General features: G+C 42.5%; 1 protein-coding gene across 10 annotated transcripts in view; it reads right to left on the minus strand.

Annotated features, from left to right (window-relative positions):
* Positions 1-22,335, minus strand: part of SH3KBP1 (SH3 domain containing kinase binding protein 1) — a 358,209-nt gene that overhangs the window by 214,239 nt on the left and 121,635 nt on the right. For all 10 annotated transcript variants that reach the window (XM_030807593.1, XM_030807591.1, XM_030807587.1 and 7 more), the window contains one exon: positions 425-548. In XM_030807593.1, coding sequence (XP_030663453.1) covers positions 425-548 — 124 coding nt within the window. The remainder of the gene's footprint in view (positions 1-424; positions 549-22,335) is intronic.

Consider the following 22,335-nt stretch of genomic DNA (forward strand, 5'->3'; position numbering starts at 1 on the left):
TGCGCTAGGGAGCCTAGCAGTTGGAGAGGGAAATAAGTTGATAAGGTTTGCCTTAAATTAAAAGGAGAGGGTGGTCAGACATACTGCTCAGGCCTGCACCACAGCATTCTCTAAACTCACCTTTCATCCATAAAAATAGATATGAAAGTGAAATCTAAAGCCCCAGAAAAATCATCATTTACAAATGTAGTCCACTTTCCCACTGTCAAAAAATATTTTTATTAGTTCCCTTTATTACAGTTACTATACATATAGTCACTTGCCAAGTGTGTATGTGTGTATCATAAGGACAAAAGGACAAACTCTATTCAAAAGGACAAAACTCTATTCAATTTTTCAGCAATATAAAGTTTGACACAGTTCACCAGAAGTTTCCAGCTTTTGTTTGTGTGCAGGGAGGGAACCTCTTTTTCCTTTTCCATACCTCTCTTATTGGTTCTTAAAATCGTTTCAGAAGACAGCAAAGAGTTTCCACTGGGCACTTCGTGCAGGGGCTTTTCTGGAGCTTTGCTGGCGAGAGGGTCTTTCTTCATCTCTTTCTTTATTTCCTGTGAGGACAGATAAAAGGAAAACAAGATTATAGTTTGAAACTTTAGAATGCCTCTTGGACTATCTTAAGCTTCATCTTTCTGGAAATGAACTATAGCAATGCCAACTTAGCATAACATCATGTTTTAAAAACACCATTTTCTATATTTTTGTAGTTTTCTTACATTTATTAGAAAAGCACCTGGTCCTATAAAATGGAATAAGCCCCAGTATGGTGAGGTGACCTTATGTAACTATGGCCATCCCATGTGACTATAAAGAGAATGAGTGAAACATAAAAGTCACCATACAGCTCTAAGTGACAGCCTGTTCTTGTTAAACAGTGACAAGCTTTGGCCACGCAGACTCACCCCCTTAAAAAGCCTTCTGATTTCTCTTCTTCTCAACAGAGATTTAAAGAAGCATATTCCCAAATTACAACTGTGCTCACAAGGATACTAAACCCAAAAGAAGATGATTCTAATGCATTTACAGTCATCAAGTTCCTCTGGCTTTTCAACTCTTGACAAAGAAAAAAAATAAGGATGGCTTATCACTCTAGATCAGGGGTCAGCAAATGAAAGCTCACCACTCACTTCTGTAAAGAAAGTTTCATTAGAACACAACTATACTCACGCATTTAAGTATTTTGTACAGCTGCTTTCATGCTACACCAGCGGAATTGAGTAGTTGCAACAGAGATCAAAGTCTAAAATATCTGGCCCTTTACAGAAAAAGTTCGCTGACCCCTGCTATAGGTAGACTCTTAATCAAAGCTCCATTAAGATCTAGATTTCTAAAATCTGATGGCTAATATAATTACTTCAAATTGCTTTAATAATTTACATAATTTTTTAAAAAGCATTAATAGACCAAGATAATAGTGACTCACAAAGTGTAAGTCTATATACAGGAATTCCCCCCAAAGGAGTAAGGATTTTCTAGGCTTGTCTGAATCCATAATCACAGTAACTTGGGGAAAAGTGAAAGCCTAGGGGCTGACCCAAAGCATGGCTGAATGGCAGGAAGAGCTCAAAGATGAGGAATGCGTTCCTTAAAAAGAGCCCATGAGGTAAGAAATGGGGATGGGCTCCCCCCTGGAAGGAACAGAGATGCTAAATTAGGTAGAGGGCCATGATTAGGCCGGAGCAGAGGGCAGAGGCAAAAAGAAAGCAACAAAAGTTTGTCAAAGCAATGCCACTCCCCGCAGCTTCCTGCACATTTAAGAGTGTGTTAGTTACCATATCCAATTCCCCAGTTGCTGGCTCTGTTCACAGCAGCCTCACCCTCTCTTCCTCCCTCACCAGGGCCCCACCGGAAACCAACAACTGGGGCTGGCGCTTTGCTAGGTTGAGTGTTTCAACTGGCATCCCAGAGGCCTAACCAGGCGAAGCTCAGCCCTGGCCCAACACCGGTACCTCTGCACACCACACAAAGCTGTGTGTGCTTGAATATATGTACACGGACACCTACCTCAGCAACCCCAGCACCTGCTAGAGCAGCAGTTGCTGGGGGTTCCTGTAGCCTCACAGGCAGATGGCATCAGGGGACAATCTGCAAACATTGCCCGCCTGAGCCACATGACAGGATGCTAACTTGGTGATGGCTGCCAGCCTGCTATGGCTCTGAAAGTAAAGACAACAAGCCACCAAGTGGGCTCATTTCCTCACCGGTTGCTTCTTTGGGGGAAGAACAGTTGCTCAAACCTCATTTTCCATCGCAGTGTGGGTATGACTGTGCACGCGCAAATTCCCCACCTAGACACAACGTGATGCAGTAACACAACAGAGCACAACACCCAACTTTGCCAAGGAGTAACTCAGAGAAAGTCAGTGGGTTGAGGACGACATAGCAAGTGTCTACTTAGCACTAACTGCTAATGGCATGCAGCCGGGGAAGGGTGAAAGAAGCAGCGCCAGCATTGTGAGGCTGGGGTGGTCCCTGGAGAAAGCCTCAGAAGCCATGGTTCTCAAGAAGGCTCACCCCTACTCCCCAATGCTTCAGAGCAGCACATGGGGAGCAGCTGGCTAGGAAGGACTGGGTCTGATCAAGAGCAGGTGCTGAAGGGCTGAGAAACTGGCACCAGGAGAGAGGCTGGCCCATAAATTCCAGACTCCATTGTTCCCCCAGTAATTGTTTACATTTGCCAAATAGAGAAGCTGAATGATGAGTGAATTGCTTAAGTTGCTTCTTTAGGTGGAAGCAGGGAGGAGACAAAACCTAAAATATGTCTTGCATTTTTTTCAGAGAAACCAATCGGACACATGGCCGTCGCAGTTAATTCTATAGGCTCCCCACCTGGATAACACCCAGGCTCAGTGCAGCCCCACCCAAAGCCAATACCTTTTCTCCAACCTGCCCCTTCTCCCAGGAAAGGCCAGCCTGTCTTCTTTGGTACCCCATCATCCACCCAATTACCCAGGGTAGAAAACTCAGTATTATCCCCCTATCTAAGCAGTCGCCCAGTCTGGCTGCATCTACTTTCTCAATCTCTCTGTTTCTTTCTCGTCCTCCTGTAGTATCTTAAAAACATAAAGGGAAAAAAATATAAATGCCAAGCAAAGGACTTGAATAGACATTTCTCCAAAGAAAACATACAAGTGGCTAATGAGCATGTGACAAGCTGTTCAACATCATTAGTCATTAGGGAAATGCAAATGAAAACCACAATGAAATACCCTTTCGTACCTACTAGGATGGCTAGAATTTTAAAAGAAAACAAGTGTTGATGAGGATGTGGAGAAACTGGAATCTTTGTATATTGCTAATGGGAATGGAAAATAGGGCAGCTCCTGTGGAAAACAGTATGGCAGCTCCTTAGAAAGTTAAATATAGAATTACCATATGATCCAGCAATTCCACTTCTAGGTATATACTCAAAAGCATTGAAAGCAGGGACCCCAGCAGAATTGAAAGCTTTGCCCCCAAGGCAAACTTCTATGCCAGTGTTTACTGCAACTTTATACATAATAGCCAAAAGAAGGAAATAACCCAAGTGTCCATTAAGAGATGAATGGATAAACAAGATGTGGTATATCCACAAAATGGAATATTATACAGCCTCGAAAAGGAATAAAGTTCTGACACATGCTACAACATGGATGAACCTAGAAAACATTATGCTAAGTGAAATAAACCAGACACAAAGGGACAAACATTGTATGAGCCCACTTACGTGAAATATCTAGAATAGGCAAATTCATAGAGATAGAAAGTAGATTAGAGGTTACCTGAAAGGTTGGGAGAGGCAGAATGGGGAGTTATTGTTTGATAGTTAAAGGGTTCTCTTTGGAGTAGTGAAAATGTTTTGGACATAGATAGTACGGATGGTTGCATAACATTCTAATGTAATTAATGCTACTGACTGTACACTTAAAATAACTAAAATGGTAAATTTTATGTTACATATATTACCACAATAAAATGAATAGAAGACTCCCATATGAATAGCAGCTAACATCTGAGTGCTTACCATGTGCCAAACCCTGCTCTAAGAGCTTCACCTGGACTGCAACTTTTAATCTACACTATAGCCCTACTCAGACACACACACACCAAGACCCAGGGGGCTAAGCAAACTTGCTCAAGGTCAAACAAGTAGGAGCCAGGATTGGAACTCAACCTGTCTAGCTTCAGAGCTCATCTCTCTCATTTTTTTTTTTTTTTCTTTTGAGACAGTCTCACTCTGTTGCCCAGGCTGGAGTACAATGGCGTGATCTCAGTTCACTGCAACCTCCACTTCCGGGTTCAGGCAATGGTCATGTCTCAGCCTCCCGAATAGCTGGGATTCCAGGCATGTGCCACCTTACCCAGCTAATTTTTGTATTTTTTAGTAGAGACAGAGTTTCGCTATGTTGGCCAGACTGGTCTCAAGCTCCTGACCTCAAGTAATCTACCCACCTCGGCCTCCCAAAATGCTGGGATTATAGGCGAGAGCTCATCTCTTAACCACTCTTTCCTGGAGTACTGCCTGGATTATAGTCATGTCCTCCTGCCTCCAATCTCTCCCCTCCCAGTTCAGCCTCTGCATACTGGACACTCAAATGTCTGTTGTTCTTGTCAGTCTCTAAAGAAATCTCCAGTTACTTCCAAAAGACAACAGGACAAGCTTTCATTCAAACACTTTTCAAATTGAACAGCAAACCACAAGTCCCTGTGTACTTGCTTCTGACTAAAAATATCTGACATGCATGCTGACCCCACAGAACCAATTACCATGCAAATATAAGTTGGGGGGTGGTGCACTGCTTGGACAACACCTCATGTTCACAGAATCCTGATGTCATGGATTCCTATCCACAGGCTCTAAAAATAGGTGATGATGCTAGCAATGATACAACTGTACACTGGCAAAGGCTTATAAATTAAAGTGCTTTAGCAGCTATTTTTTCACTTGTTCCTAAGAACAACACTGTCAGGAAAAAAAAAACTGATTTTGCCAAACACATATTTTTATACATAAGAATAGTGAGACCCAGTCAGAGAAGATGCAAGACCAGATGAAGGCCACAAAGCTAGCAAGGGGCAGAGCTGGCCATGAGACCAAACTCTGAGCCTTCTAGGCAGAGCTCTCCTAGTACATCTCACCTCCTAAGAAGAACCAGTGGCATGACAATAGGAGGGAGACTCAAAACCACTCAGCCTGTGGCTCCAGTGGAAAACTTAGCTTCCCTCCACAATTAAATGATGTAACAGATCACCTTACCTATAAAGCCCAAAACTATTGAGGCCCAAATCTTTGAAGTCCCTTATCATCCATCCACACAGAAGAGCTCCTTCCTGCAGAAGAGGGTTGGCTTGGAACCACAGCAACTCCTGCCTCTGTAAAGCTGCCAACAGCCTTGTACCTGGAGCTCTCCGAGGTTCTGATCCAGGTCATGGGACTCTGGATTTCCTGGGACTGGGGGTTCCTAGACCCCCGTCTTTAATTGCAACTTTCGGACCATCAGGCCCATGTTTTTAACCATTTGTTAAGAACCTGGGTCCTATAATCTCAGTAGTAGAGGCCACACCCTGGACCAGAATTACAGGCCATGAGGGCTTATGGAGATGCATACATAACTGCCCACATATATAAATCAGCAATGATTTTGCTCGCTTAAAGACAATATAGAATAGACAGGGTATCAGCAAACCTCTTCAGAAAGCAAAGGAAACCCAGCTTCTCTTTATCTCAAATCTGATCTCTTAACAATGGAAACTCAGCATGTACAATAAAACTGAGGCCATCAATAAGATATCAATGCTGCAAGGACACTTCAGCTGTGTCACAAGGACCACTCGAGAAAAGCAAGAGAACTTACACCATTTCCTTCCCAAAAGCATTGTACCAAACAGAGCCTGGGATGGCTCACCCACATTCAGAGACCAAAAAGCCCCAATAATGCCACTCTGGCAAAAATTCACGACACATTCAGCGGCCTGCAAACAGCAGCCTCACCGGGCAAACAGAAGATGTGCATGCAACTGCGAGCTATGCTAGGATGGTCTGCTTTCTGATAAGCTGCGTTGCCTGGATCTGGCTGGCTGCTAAGCCAAGTTGGCTACCTCTTTTCTCTTCTCCCTCACCATCCATTTCATACTTTACAGGTACTGGCGAGTTGGCTGGGTTCAGTGTTAACTCCTTTAAATTAACTGGTCGGTCTGTAACCAAAATACTACACAGTAAAATACCAAAATATGATCAGTTTGGGGGCCCCTCCCTCCTTTCATCTGTTACTTCTTTCACCATTCATAACACAGTTTAAGGCACAGGCTTCACGATGAATGGAGAATGATGCTGTGCATCAGAAAACCAGAACTAGTAGTGACGTCATCATTTATCAGAAGTGTGACCTTGGGGGCACTACTTAAAGTCTCTATGCAGCCCTTTTGTCATCTGTAAAAGAGGTCTAACAACAAACACACCATCCGAGAGGTGTCTTCAGGATCAAAGAGTGAATTAGAGAGTAGCATACAAATTGATTATCTACTCTCATTATTAAATAGCAAATACTATTTTAAAAAGAACTATACATAACAACACAGATGAAATTCAGTCATAATGTTGAATGACAGAAGCCAGACATAAAAGATTATGTACTGTGTGATTCCAATTATGTGAAACCCAACAATAGGCAAAACTAATCATTGGTGAGAGATCTCAGAACAGCAGTTACCTTTGGGGAGGCGTACCGGGGAGTCTCCTGGGAGGATGAAAATGTCCTATAACAAGATCTGGGTGATGGTTACACAGGTGTACATAGACCAAAATATTCATTGAACTGTACTTCTAAGACCTCTGCACTTCACTGCATGCAATTTCAATTTAAAAGAACACCATAAATGCTTAAACTGAAAGAAGACAGACTCTTTTAAATTGAAATGTGCTGATATTTTGTCCTAGGAGGTCAGAAATACACAAAGCTAGTGCGTGGGTATTTTAATGTTCATCTCAGGTGGTGAGATGTTTTCTGGGATCACCATCAATGGGGCAGGTGGTCGGAATGTGCCAGATGCACCCTATGGAGTGGGTGAGCCACGCGTGTCTCATCTCACCTATCCAATCAGATGAATGGATCTGTTCCCAAGAGGGCATTCTTGTTCTCCACCTCAGCTGTTTTCCCCCTATCTTGCCAGATTTCCCTCTCTCCTGTCACCAACAGTATTGGCACACAGAGCCGGCTGGTGCCACGGACACCAGGGAAAGCTGGGCACCACCCTGACCTGCCCAGAATGCTGGTCCTGGTACTTCTCTCTGCATTTGAAGAGCTGAGTGAGGTTGGGCAGAGCCCCCTTGGCTTAGGGTGGAAGCAGGGCAGGGAAAACAGACATCACTCCTCAGCCTGCCCTCAATCCTGCTCTATTTCTTTCCGGAGGAAAGGCTTCCTTTAGACCCAGACGTGGCTGCGGGATCACAGCTGTGCCCCCTGCGCTAGTTCATAGAAAACCATTTTGCAAAATTACCACTGGCAGGAGATTTTTAAAAATCACTAAAAACAAACACTTTCACCAAATCTACTGATCAAGAAAGCTTTGAATAGACACAGAATCCTAGAATAGCACATTGCTCCCCAACATGCATATCTCTCCCCTGACCCCACCCCACCCCACACAAAAGGCAAGTCTGAGGAACAGCTGCCCCGTGAGTATGTTCCCTTCGTGCAGAGACTGTGCCTTCCCAGTATTTGGCTCTCTTCACAAAAGGCTGGTCTGTCTCAGAACAACTGGGAAGACACAGCAAGTATTCTGAGAGTATGGCAGACTATCAAGGGGAGCTTCAGCTGTAGCTATAAGATTCTGTTTCTTTAAAAAATATATCTGATTACCACAATAAAAGAAAATACCCATGCTAACAAACCATCAAGTGCACCAACTTCATTAGAGAGAACTGTAAAGAAGAAAAAAATACATAAAGCAAATATGGCAAAATATGAGGATTTAATAAAGCAAGGGTGGTGGGCACATAGGTATTTGTTATATGCTTTAAATATTTCATAATTTGCCCTAAAATTACATAGTGAAACCATGTTGATGTCTCACACCACAGTGGCTTTCTCATACTTACAAAATATGCTGATGCTCAGAAAAGGGCTTTGACATATACTCATAAATATTCTGATGGTATTTTCAGCTCAAAGCTAACAAGGAAATTTCAAGAAATGTAACAGGTCTATTACCATGTTCTATGTCAATCTTTAACTGCATATTTGCAATATCATATACTTGCAGTATTATCTCCCAAGAATCACTGATAACACAAATAAGAAAATAACAAGAACATGAGAACAAGGGCAAGAAGCTCTTGACCTGCAGGAAAGGGATGAACACTATAAAGACCACAACAAGTAATAGATACTGGACAAAAATGAGAATGACCACCTTTGTGTCCCAAAGAGACAACGTTGCTTCCTGATGTACAGTGTAATTACTTGCATGACAGTTGGTGCCTTTATGTTTGCCCACACCCTGCTAAACATCTTATTACCACTGGATCAGAGGGTGTCAATATCAACCAGTTGTTTGGACACTTAAAAATATCTATCAGATGAATGACCAATTTAGTAGAGTGTTATGGGCAAGATGGCTATCTACAGATGAAGTATTTTCTTTTTTTTGGTGGGGCGTAGGGAGGAGTCTTGCTCTGTCATAACCTCTGCCTCTTGGGTTCAAGCGATTCTCCTGTCTCAGTCTGCCTAGCAGCTGGGATTACAGGAACCCACCATCACATCCAGCTAATTTTTGTATTTTTAGTAAAGACCGAGTTTCACCATGTTGGCCAGGCTGGTCTTGAACTTCTGACCTCAAGTGATCAGAGGCAGAATACTCTCAATTGAGCCCAAAGCTGCAACAACATGGAGATCTGTATCATCCCTATAAAGATACGACTGGATCAACATCAACTTCTCACCTTACAAGATGCAGATCAGGCTTAGGAGCAGAGGCAAGAAGATGATACAGAAAGAAAATTCAAGTAGTCCCTAACTTTTTTTAAAAAAACAAGCAATACTTATTTCTTTATTTAACTGGGAATATTAGACATTCAAAATGAATTTACTCATTTAAAAATTCAACCTTTAAAGCACTAGAAGAAAATAAAGAATGTTTCTACAATCTCAGAAAGGCAACGATAATTTAACACTCTGACACAGAATTTAGAAGCTGGAAAAGAAAGGGTTAATAAATTACAGAATGGCTGGCACGGTGGCTCACGTCTGTAATCCCAGCACTTTGGGAGGCCAAGGCGGGCGGATCACGAGGTCAGGAGTTTGAGACCAGCCTGGCCAACATGGTGAAACCCTGCCTCTACTAAAGATACAAAAAATTATCAGGGTGTGGTGGCACATGCCTGTAATCCCAGCTACTTAGGAGGCAGAGGCAGGAGAATCGCTTGAACCCAGGAGGCGGAGGTTGCAATGAGCCAAGATTGCGCCATTGGACTCCAGCCTGGGCGACAGGGCGAGACTCTGTCTCTAAATAAATAAATAAATAAATATAAATAAATTACAGAAAACTAAGAATATAACACAGCAAACAACAACAACAACAACAAAATTCATCAACGAAGACAAAAGACAGACCGGGGGAATGTTGCCTCTTCTACAGAGAGAGCTCCTTCTACAAAGTATCAGCAAAAGATCAATAACCCAACAAAAAAATAGCAAAGGACAGGTCACACAAAAAAGAAAAAAGTGACTCAAACATACAACAAGATGCTTAACTGCATTCACGATGAGAGAAGAGAGACGGACCCTCTCATATTGTTTTATACTGTTTTATACTCAGAAAAAGAAAGAGAAGCGAAACTAAAGGCAGGTAGCCTGGCGCCTAGGAACCAGACCCGAAACTAGGCCTGGGCCTGCCTGACCTAAGCCTGGTAGTTAAAGATCGACCCCTGACCTAACTGGCTATGTTATCTATAGATTCCAGACATTGTATGAAAAGGCATTGTAAAAATCCCTGTCCTGTTCTGTTTTGTTCTGATTACCGGTCCATGCAGTCCCCAGTCACGTACCCCCTGCTTGCTCAAATTGATCATGACCCCCTCACGCAGACCCCCTTAGAGTTGTGAGCCCTTAAAAGGGACAGGAATTGCTCACTCGGGGAGCTCGGCTCTTGAGACAGGAGTCTTGCCGATGCTCCTGGCCGAATAAACCACTTCCTTCTTTAACTCGGTGTCTGAGGAGTTTTGTCTGCAGCTTGTCCTGCTACAATGAGAGAAATGAAAATTACAATGGTATTCCTGTACAACGGTGCCTGACAGTGCTCAGTACACAGAAGGACCCTGTATCATTCTGGCTATTTTCTCATACCTAGAATTGTAGCATTTACGTACTGTATTATAATAATGTTTACATGTGTCCTCGCACTAGAATCTGGCTCTCTCAGAATACTGTCTGTTTTCACAGCATGTGGCATAGTGCCTGGCACACAGCTGGTCCTCTCAAAGAATGGGGGCTATGAGGACCCCAAGAACAAACCTCTCCAGAATTTGACAGTTTAGGGAGGGATGTACCTAATTTTTAAATTACAATGAGATATTTTTATCTGTCAGATTGTCAACAATAAAAAAAATTGATAATGTAAGCAAGGGTGTAGAGAAAGAGAGCCTCACATACTTTCTAAGTAGAGTATAAATTGATAAATAAATTTGTACAACCTCTGTGGGAAGCAACTTGACAACTGTCTATCAAAAATTTAAATGTCTGTGCCCTTTGACTCAGTATTTCTAATCATAGGAATTTAAACTACAAATATACTTGTACACGTGCAAAACAGCATATGTACAAGATTAATCGTTATGCCATTGCTTAAATTAGCAAAAGACTGAAAGAACATAAATGTGTATCAGTAGAGAGCAGCTGATGAATGGCCATAAATCAATCCCATGCAACTCTCTCCAAGACTGAAGCCAGTCTGTATGTACCAAGAAAGACGATCACCAAGACATGTTGCTAGGTGAAAAAAAAAAAAAAAAAAAAAAGCCTAACGTATGCTAGCATTTGTGTACATTTGTATGTACACCTCTTTGTGTAATACAGAAGCCACACACAATAAACTGATAACTGAGGCTGCCTCCAGGGAGGGGAACCAGGTGGCCGAGGGACAGGGAAAGCATATATTTTGTCCCTTTTAGCTGGCACCATATGCCTGTGTTAGCTATTCAAAATTTTAATTAACTTAAACATTGAGTAGTTGAAATATGTTTACTATTTCCTGATCATTAAACTATTGACTGCTACTTTTTTTTTTTTTTGCAAACAAGTGTGAACGGAAAATAAATCCTGGGGTCCCAAAATCACTAAGCTAAAGGAAAAATCAAGCTGGGAACTGGGTCATGCAAACCTGCCTCCCCTTTTGGTTCCTGAATACAATGGCTACAAGATGAAAAGCTACATGCCTACCCCATATTTTACCCACAAGGAAATTCCTAGTGAGCTCCAAGGTCTTTACCCTAAGGTGTTTCTCTTAAGATTTCACCATGACAATGTAAATTGATAGCTTATCTTTATAGGTGCAGTCGCCCCCTGCTCACCAGACACAAATGCATATCTGATTGTTCTCCTGCCCCATTTTGTCTATGTTATCTTATGTAAAAACACAGATTCCCTGCATTTTTCCTCTGCCCCATTTGTCTATATTATCTTATGTCAAAAAAAAAAAAGGCAGATTCACCGAGCCAGACAAAGGCATGAATAACTATTTTTCCCTACCCCCCCCCATGAAAATTGTATACTTCTCAATATCCCACCCTTTCCCCTTTAAGTTTGGAGCCCTCAAAATCATCTTCACAGAAAGGCATAGGACCTATCTCCCAGGCGCGTGTCCTTAACTTTGGCAAATAAACTTCCTAAAATGATTGAGACTTGTCTCGTCATTTTTCTTGATTGACACAAGGAAGAAGTTGACACTGCCCCCAATAAGAGTTTAGTTATATAATTTCCACTACCAGTTTTAAAGATCCAACAGTGTATGCTAACATACACAAAAGATTTATAGAAAGCTCTCCAGTCCATACACTTCATTAAGCAGGGGAGATAGGAAAGCTAAGATGTGGGGAAAATCAGGCAAAACCCAATAATCAATTTTTTTTTCAATTATATGATATAAAGTTCAAGATTCAAGGCCGGGGGCAGTTGCTCACACCTGTAATCCCAGCACTCTGAGAGGCCAAGGTGGGCAGATCACATGAGGGCAGGAGTTCGAGAGCAGCCTGGCCAACATGGTGAAACTCTGTCTCTACTAAAAATACAAAAAAAAATAGCCAGGTGTGGTGGCACGTGCCTGTAATCCCAGCTACTTGGGAGGCTGAGGCAGGAGAATCGCTTGAACCCTGGAAGTGGAGGTTGCGGTGAACCAAGATCGCGCCACTGAACTCTGGCCTGGGCCACAGAGTGAGACTTCATTTCAAAAAAAAAAAAAAAAGATTCTTGAAATGCAAGAATAACTAAGGGCATGACAACCAAGAAAAATAAAATGCATATAAAGAGGCAACATTAAATCTTATTGATGATAGTTTTACCATGGGTAGGATCCAGCTTTCTTTGGTGCCCAGAGTACAAGTGAAAAGAGCTAAACAGTTTGGTTAATTATGCTCCAAAAGGTTAATTACACGATCTCCAATTGAGTCCCCTAAGGGATGGGCATTCTTCCCATCAAAGTCTCCTCTGGAAAAATTTTAAAATGTTTCTTGCTACATCATACCTAGTCCACGAAACAGTACCCCCATCACAGGAACTGTTAAATCACGTGCTAGATAAAAACCTTGCTCTTGGAGGAGAAAAAAAGAGGAAGCAACATTCAAGGTCCAATGGCCATTTCTGTTGTCTTTTTAACAGCTTTGATGATGAGTAAGAGCCTGTCACAGTGCCCTCACCCCCTGGGCTGTAAGCATGGGTCCTTATGTCTAGCCCCAAGAGTCAGGAATAGGCCTCATTCAGTCTTTCACTCCCAGGCATTCGATGAATGTTAGCCATTATCATTAGTTCTATCATTCTTTTAACTGTGTGCCAACATAAATGAAAGCATTTATAGTCACAGTTGCTTCCAAGACTAATAGTCTAACAGAAAAAAATTTAAGTGCACTAGGATCTTTTAAATAGAAAAAGAAATGGAATTGCATCTTCATTTCCCTATGTCTTATGGAATTAGCTCACCATTATGAAGAGTATACCACGAACAAGGTACTTTTCTAAGGCTTTACATGGGATAACACATTTAATGCTCACAACCACATTAAGAGACAGAAGCCATTATTATTTGTATTTGACAGATAGGGGAAAGTAGGTCCCAAGAGGGGATGAGAACACAAGCAAGAAGGGGCTGGGTGAGGAATGACCCCGTGTGGTCCTATGGCCATGTCCCCATTCCTTCACTCCCTAAGACTGTTCTTGCTCTGAAAGGTCAGCCTCCAGAAACCGCCATTTAAAACGGGAGGGACAAGGAAAATGACTTTAGTATAAACTTTTGGCAGTGACCAGCACAAGGGCCAACGATTTGAAAGCAAAGCCCAAGTCAAGAAAATCTTCAATTTTTAACGAACAAAAAAGCACCTGTTTACTGGTTGTTGAAAGAATGTTTATACACATTTATATCTAGGATAACTCGATTGTCAAGAATAAATTATTCCAAGCCCGTGACAAAACAATGCCATTTCATGCTCATTTCCTGATTAAAGCTTTTAGACAGCTGGGCATTTTCATTTCTTAGAGCTGTAGGGAGCTATGCAAATTTCCACGCAGCAACTCCAAGATCATTAATCTACGGAAGGCGTGTACTAATAGAATATTGGATTTTACATTGTTTCAGTGGAGAAGAGGAGGGGTGGGTTAATCTAATTACCCTATGTGTGGTCACCTGACTGTGGTTAACAAAAAGATCAAATGCTAAACTGTACAATCAGCAGCAAATTCCTAAGTAATGAAGCATTTCGCATCACAAAAGGAATGGGAGGAGGGGGGTGACATTCTTACATTGCTTGAAACCAAATACTGTAGCAATAAAAATAATCACACCAAGTTTACACAAATCATAGGCAGGGCATTTTAATTACCATAAGGAGCTAGGACCATAACTATAAATCAGTCTCGGTCTCTCTCTCTCTCTCTCTCTCTCTTGACACACACACACACACACACACACACACACACACACACACACGGCTGGCCTCCCCCTCCCCCACACACCACACACACACCACACACACGGCTGGGCGCGGTGGCTCACACCTGTAATCCCAGCACTTTGGGAGGCCGAGGCGGGTGGATCACAAGGTCAGGAGATTGAGATCATCCTGGCTAACACAGTGAAACCTCATCTCCACTAAAAATACAAAAAATAAGCCAGGCGTAGTGGCAGGCCCCTGTAGTTCCAGCTACTCGGGAGGCTGAGGCAGGAGAATGGTGTGAACCCGGGAGACGGAGCTTGCAGTGAGCTGAGATAGCACCACTGCACTCCAGCCTGGGCAACAGAGTGAGACTCTGTCTCACAATAAATACATACATACATACATACATACTGGAAGGTACTTCTAGAGAGAAGGATGGCTATCTAGAGCTGAAGTTGTCAGGAACCAGACACAAGTGGACACCAAGAATTGGACTCACCCTGTAACCATGACCGTGCATCTGGCATGTGTCACTTGGGGCATGGTACTGTTATTCCTTCTTCCAGTTAAGAGCAGCTAGATTAGGAAAGGCATCAGCCTGGCCCAAGCAGCTGACATTTCAATTCCTGGTTCTGACACCGCTGAGAGCGTAACCTGGGTGCCTCAGTTTTGTTAGTTTATCAAACCATTCTGAAGATTAAATAAGATCTTGTGAATAATGGCACAGCCTCTGGGTCCCAGGATTCTCTGGCTCCATCAGTAGGAGGGAGAACCCCACCTGCCAACAGACACGGGCCAGGGGCTAAGAAGGGATGGTTGAATGCTAAAAGGAAAAACTTTTTAGTATGCAACTCCTAGTGTGGTTGGTTTTGAAGAAGTTTCAAAAAATTTACTTCCGTGCACTGGCTCCCTCAGAAGGCTACTGGAGGGTGCATTCCACCAAGTCAAATGAGTAAAACAAGAAAGAGAAGGATGCAAGATCCAGGACAGTCAATGAGAGAGAGGAGGCGGGGGAGGTGTGATGGGAATTTCCTGGCTGACAGCTGGGCAGCAGAGTGGAACAGGAGGTTGGAAGGCTCTGGTGTTTTTCCAGGAGAGGGAGAAGGAGAGAGGTAGAGAGGGGGAAGGGGAGGGGGAGAAGAAAACAAGGAGGAGGGAGGGGGGGAAGAGAGAGAGGGAGAGGGAGAGGGAGGGAGAGGGAAATGGGGGTGAGAGAGGGAGGGAGAGAGAGAGAGAAGAGAGGAAGTAGGGGAGAGAAAAAGAGAGAGAGGGAGGGACAAAGAGGAAGGAAGGACAGAGAGAGAGAGAGAGAGAGAGGGATGGAGAGAGAGGGGGGAGGGGGGAGGGAGAGAGAGGGAGAGAGGGAGATGGGGAGAGAGACAGGAAGGAAAGGAGGGAGAGAGAGGAATAGAGAGAGAAAAAAGGTATATATGGAAATTATAGTATATTCTTGCTTCAATATGCAATATCAACATTGCTACATTAATGAAAACATTAAGTATAGATTAAAGCAAAACCTGAGATATGTACATATAGAGAAAAGCTGAAGTCCTCAACTACCATGATAGTTAAGAGATCATATTTAGAATCGACAAACCAAGAGAGCAGCAATGAATATTATTCAGAAGCACAGCAGCAAATAGTAGAAGCAACAGCCAGAACTGAAGAACGACTGCCTCCTAGAAGATAAGGACACAAAGAGAAGGGACAAGAGGCTGCTGGGTACTCACACATCTTTTAGCACCGTATGACTTTCAAAACTGTGTGTGGGTAACCACTCAAAAATTAATAATTAAAGGTATACATGTTCATTCCAAAAAATACATAACAAGAGGACACAAATGGACTCTTACTATGTGTGCTATACTGCAACTTGCTATCTTTAACTTAACAATGCATCTTAGACATCTTCTCCATCAGTTAGAGCTTTGCCCCTCTTCCTCATAGCTGCACAGAATCCAACTGTAGGATAGACCAGTATCAAAAGGGACAGTCTGGTTGCGTCTGAAAGTAGATTTTGGAACATGGAAGTGAAACTGCCCTTGCGAAAATTAAAACTGAGGAAATTATGACAGTGAAAGAGATCAGACCTAACCGACTCCATCTTGCTTCTAACCTTTAAGCTGTCCTTGTTCGTTCCTGGGCGTAGGCCGAACTAACCTTGGAAAGGAATTTAGTTTATGGTTTGACTCTAAAACAAAATTGATAATAGCCCTTTCCAGAAAAGATCCTCTTCTTGCCTGGGGACCAGTATGCTTTTGGAGGGCTAAGAAATTAGCAGCAAGATTAGAAATTACAGTTTAGGGGTCATGCAGCTCCTGGCAAGAGTCTGAACCTCCCCAAATTGCTCCTGGGGATAACATCACTACTGTAAAACCTAAGATTAGTGCTTGAGATATTTTGCAGACCCTCTACTAGATCAGCTGACACCATCTAGACTGGTAAACTGGCTCAACCAGTTCTGCGATCCCACCCAGGAACATAAGATAGCAAGAAAACCTAACTTTGACCCCCACTATGATTCCATCTCCAACCTGACCTGAATCAGCACTACCCAATTCCCAAGCCCTACCTGCCAAATTATCTTTAAAAATTCCAATTCCTTGAGCAATAATAAAACTCTGGTCTCCCACACAGCCAGCTCTGCAGGAATTACTCTTTCTCCACTGCAATTCCCCTGTCTTGATAAATCGGCTCTGTCTAGGCAGCAGGTAAGGTGAACCAGGTGAGCTGCATATTTGTCACCATACCATAGATGAAGGCACAACAGTTGTCCTCACTGGCTCTTCTGAAATGCTGATGGAAAAAAGATTTGTGGCACAGCAAACTTCGGCTGTTTCTGAGATCTGGCAAAATCTCCCTTGCCATTTAGACCACTGGAAACCTGTGAGTGGAGATTGGTGTCTGGGATATACGTTTTATATATACCTCATCTGCTCCTGCCTGATGCAATCTCCTTTCTAAATTTCTGTATCCTTGGCTGGTTAAATTGGTAACTTATTTGAATCTTGCTGGGTAGGAGACAGTTCTCTTCTCACAGAACTATAACCCACATGAAACCATCCAGTTGTCTCAAGTCCTCTGCAATTACAAACAACACTACATTGAGCATCACTGTGCCCATAACTCTGCACATATACCACAAAGGCAACTGAGGGACAAATTCCCTAGAGTGAAATTTCTGGGTCAACAACTTGGTGCATCCTTACTTTTAGCAGATAATAAAAAACTGGCCTCCAAAAAATTTATCAATTACACTCCCACCAATAGCATGGAAGAGAGCTGATTTCCCCATACTATTTTTAAATGTCTTCATTTTTGCCAATCTGATAACAGAAGATGATATTTAATTTGCATTTCTTTAATTAGTAAAAAATAAGGTTGAACAGCTTTCCATATGCTTACCGTTATCCACTTGTCTTTTTCTGTGATGAGCTTACTCATGTCTTTTGTCAATTCTCCTACATAGCATCCTGCTTTTCCCTCTCATTTCTAATAGCTCTCTGCATATAAAAGAAGTGCCCCTGGGGCTGTCATATGTGTTGCAGAATTTACCTGTTTGTCATTTGTCTATTTATTCTATTAATTCTATCTCTGTCCATACAGAAGTCTCTAATTTCTATGTAGCAAAATCAATCAATCTTTTCCCTTAGGTCTTTCAGATTTGTGACATGATTGCAAAGGCCTTCCCACTCAAAGATTATTTTAAAAGTACAAAATAGGCCGGGCGCGGTGGCTCATGCCTGTAATCCCAGCACTTTGGGAGGCCAAGGTGGGCAGATCTCTTGAGGTACGGAGTTCGAGACCAGCCTGGGTAACATGGTGAAACCCCGTCTCCACAAAAAATACAAAAATTAGCTGGGCACGGTGGCATGCACCTGTAGACCCAGCTACTCAGGAGGCAGGAGGACTACCTGAGCCCAGGAGGTGGAGGTTGCAGTGAGCTACGACTGCACCGCTGCATTCCAGCCTGGGTGACAGAGCAAGACTCTGTCTCAAAAAAAAAAAAAAAAAAAAAAAAAAACAAACCCATTTTTTCTAATAATTTTATGGCAAAAGTTAATGTACATTATTAGAAGTCCTCTCATTTCCCATCTGCTCCCCGCTTCAAAAAAAGAAACACCCAGAAGCCCAATTTAGAATAACTCACATGGGGAATTACAAGGCCCTGATTTTAGGAGCCTGGTTTCCAAAGCTTAGGTTTGGGGGTGAGGAAGCATTTCAGAGTGGGAAATGCCCACTGATCACAGCTAACACAGAAATTTCTTCATTTGTGCTTAGAAATATCTGCATTTATTGAGCTTAAAGAGAAATAATGTTAATAAACAGGTTAACAGGTCATGACTAAATTTGGTCATTTCTTCTCAAAACAGACTGCCCATCTACCAAGAACAGGATCCAAATTTCCCCTGACTCTGACCCCTGTCTGGATTCTATAAGCACTCCTGACTCTACTCCATCATGGAACCTGGCAACAAATACCCAGAGGCCCCCAGAAGTGACACTAAAACCTTGAGGACACTATTCCTTAGCAGCCCCACAATGACAGGGAAGGGAAACGTTTTCTAAAAAGCCTTTTCCTAGGTTTAACCCTATGGCTTCTAGGACACAGCATCAGGGGAACAGAAGAAAAGGTGATGGTGCATTATCATTAAATTTTTTAGCCAAAAATTACTAAGTGCCTTAATATATATCAGGTCTTATGTCGGGGGTAGTGTTAAAGATGGCCACTGCTACCTAGGGTCTCACCACGTAGGAAGGCTGGAACTCTCAGCGGAGTGGACATGCGCTCCAACTCTTTTTTTTTTTTAGACTGAGTCTCGCTCTGTTGCCAGGCTGGAGTGCAGTGGTGCGATCTTGGCTCACTGCAACGTCTGCCTCCCAGGTTCAAGCGATTCTTCTGCCTCAGCCTCCTGAGTAGCTGGAACTACAGGCTGTGCCACCATGCCCAGCTAATTTTCGCATTTCTTTTTTTTTTTAAGTAGAGATGGGGTTTCACCATGTTGGCCAGGCTGGTCTCCAACTCCTGACCTCAAGTGATCTGCTCACCTTGGCCTCCCAAAGTGCTGGGATTACAGGTGTGAGCCACCCTGCCTGGCCAGCTCCAGCTCTTAATCAGAGTTCCAGTCACTTTGTGACCATGCACAAGGTCCTAACCTCTCTGAACTGAATAGTCCTTAGTAATAGTTTCTTACCACTGCTCTAACAAATTACCAAAAACTTGGTGACTTAACCCAAAGTTAGTATCTCACAGTTCTGGAGGTTAGAAATCCAGAAACTGTCTTACTGGGCTAAAATGGAGGTGTTGGCAGGGCTGCATTCATTCAGGGGCTGTAGGAGAGGAGGTTCTCCTGCCCTTTCCAGCCTCTAGGGGTTACCTGCATTCCTTAGCTTGTATTCCCTTCCTCCATCTTCGAGGCCAGCAGTATAGCATCTTTAATGCTCGCTCTCTCTCTGACCTCTGCTTCTATCATCACTAACTCTGATCTTACTGCCTCCCTTTTTAAAAAAAAAATTTTTTTAATTGTGGTAAATACATGTTACATAAAATTTAACATCTTAACAGGTTTACAGTACACAGTTCAGTAGTGTTAAGTACAGTCACATTGTGCAAAAGATCATCAGATTTCTTTTCCTCTTGCAAAACTGAAAAAGAAACTCTGTACCCATTAAACAATTCCTTTCTCCCCTCCCACCAGCTCCTGGCAACCAGCAGTCCATTTTCTGTCTCTGTAAAGTTGACTTTAGATACCTCATATAGGTTAAGTCATATGCTAAGTGACTGGCTTCTGTCACTTAGCATAATGTACCAAGGTTCATCCGCATTATAGCATGTGTCAGAATTTCCTTCTTTTGAGGCGGAATGATATTCTGTTGTGTAGACACTTGGGTTGCTTCCACCTTTTGCCTTCTGTGAATACTGCTGTGCACATGGGTGTACAATATCTCTGAGACCCTGCTTTCAATTCTTTTGGATATATACCCAGAAGTAAAATTGCTAGATCATATGGTAATTCTATTTTTAATTGTTCAAGAAACTGCCACACTGTTTTTTATGGTAGCTACACCATTTTACATCCCCACCGACAGTATATAAAGGTTTCAATTGTTCCACATCCTCACCAACACTTGCTTTCTTTTTTTATAGCAGTCATCCTAATGGGTGTGAGGTGCAATCTCACTATGATTTTGATTTGCATTTCCCTGATGGTCAGTGATGTTGAGCATCTTTTCATCTGCTTGTTGGTCATTGGTATGTCTTCTTTGGAAAACTATCTATTCAAGTCCCTTGCCCATTTTGAATTGGGTTGTTTTGTTGTTGAGTTGTAGGAGTTCTTTATAGATTCTGGTTGTTAACCCCTTATCAGATATATGATTTGCAAATATTTTCTCCATTGTTCAGATTGCACTTTCAGTCTGTTGATTCTATTTTTTTTTTTTTTTTTGAGACGGAGTCTTGCTCTGTCGCCCAGGCTGGAGTGCAATGGCACGATCTCGGCTTACTGCAAGCTCCGCCTCCCAGGTTCATGCCATTCTCCTGCCTCAGCCTCCCAAGTAGCTGGGACTACAGGCGCCCTCCACCACTCCCAGCTAATTTTTTGTATTTTTAGTAGAGACGGGGTTTCACCGTGGTCTCGATCTCCTTACCTCGTGATCCGCCCGCCTCGGCCTCCCAAAGTGCTGGGATTACAGGCATGAGCCACCGCGCCCGGTCTGATTGTATCTTTTGATGTATAGAAGTTTTACATTTTGATGTTGTCTAATTTATGTATTTTTGCTTTTGTTGCCCATGTGCTTCCCTCTTATAAGGACCCTTGTGATTCTAATACAAAATCCTTAACCATATCTGCATCGTAAGGTAAACACTCACAGGTTCTGAAGATTAGAATGTGGACACCTTTGAGGGGCCATTATTCTGCCTACCATAGTCCTTATCCTTAAAATGAGAATAGTAGTATCTAATTCAAAGAGTTATGACAACAAAGTAAGATAGCACATGAACTGAGCTTAGAACAGTGCCTGGCATACAGTAAATATTAGCAATTGTCATTAACATAAAACAAAGTGTTATAGGAAAAGAGACAGGTGTGGCTAAGGGTACTGGTAAGAACAGAAGCTAAGGCCATTCATTCTGCCTGGGAAAACTCTTTCCAAAAGGGACAACACACCAACTTGATCATAAGAAATGAGTAGAATTTAGAAGGTCTGAAAAGAGCAAGCCAGAAGGGAAAATTCCGAATATTCTCCCACATTCTGACATTGGCATTAACATCCCAGAAATCTTGTTTCTTTCCTAAGAAGCCACATCTGCTTTTTGACAGTAGCTGTGAGGTGATTTTCTTTATTTATAAGGAAACATGCTCAGCTGAATTTCTGAGTCTTAATAAACAATTTGCAAACTTTTTCCCAGCAAACTATTTTTAGAGTAGAAAGGGATTTTTTTTTAAAGAAGCAGCTCGTATTTATAAAATTTGTCCTCAAAGCTTAAAAATAGATCTAAAAGTTTAGCACCAGCCCTGTCCCACCCTCATCACTCAGTACCAGAAAGGCAGACACAGCATGCCTTTGTGAGTCCTCTGGGACTCTGATTTTTTAAAGTTAACCCCTGGAACGTGCACAGTAAATGGCAGGTGAACAGAATAACGAAGGAAAATAATCACTTATTGATGTTCTTCTCATTTCTCCTTGCAGACATGCTGGGAAGCTGCGATAATTAACTGGCTGAAATGTAGAACAATTTCTCAACTTGCCCTTGTCCTCTAATGATCAACATCCTCCCTTCCCCCACACCAGTAGAGTAGCTTAGCTTTAGTTCAAGCAGAGCTTCGGTGGTTTTGTTGACTTGGAAGTTAATTTGCTCTGAACCCGGAGCACACAGGAAAACCTGACAAATGGAAATGCAGAATGGTTTTAGGTCACACACAGGAAACCTGTCAATACCAATACACCACATGGGTATCAGTTTTCTAACTGACTGCAAACACAATGCACAGACACACAAAATACACACACTGGCTGCAACTTAATGAGAATTTTACCCAGACACAAACGCAGATGAACAGAATGGCAGGATCTATTACCCTCCTCAGCTATCTTGTTGCTGTCTGTCCATTTAAGCCAGTTGGCTATAACCACCCTGGCTCAGCAATAAGACAGCACCTCCAAAAGGTTAAATATGGAAAGGCCATGTGGGTGACTGTTTTAAGTCTCCATGACATATT

This window comes from Nomascus leucogenys, chromosome X (genome assembly GCF_006542625.1).
Source record: "Nomascus leucogenys isolate Asia chromosome X, Asia_NLE_v1, whole genome shotgun sequence".
Classification (NCBI taxonomy): domain Eukaryota; kingdom Metazoa; phylum Chordata; class Mammalia; order Primates; family Hylobatidae; genus Nomascus; species Nomascus leucogenys.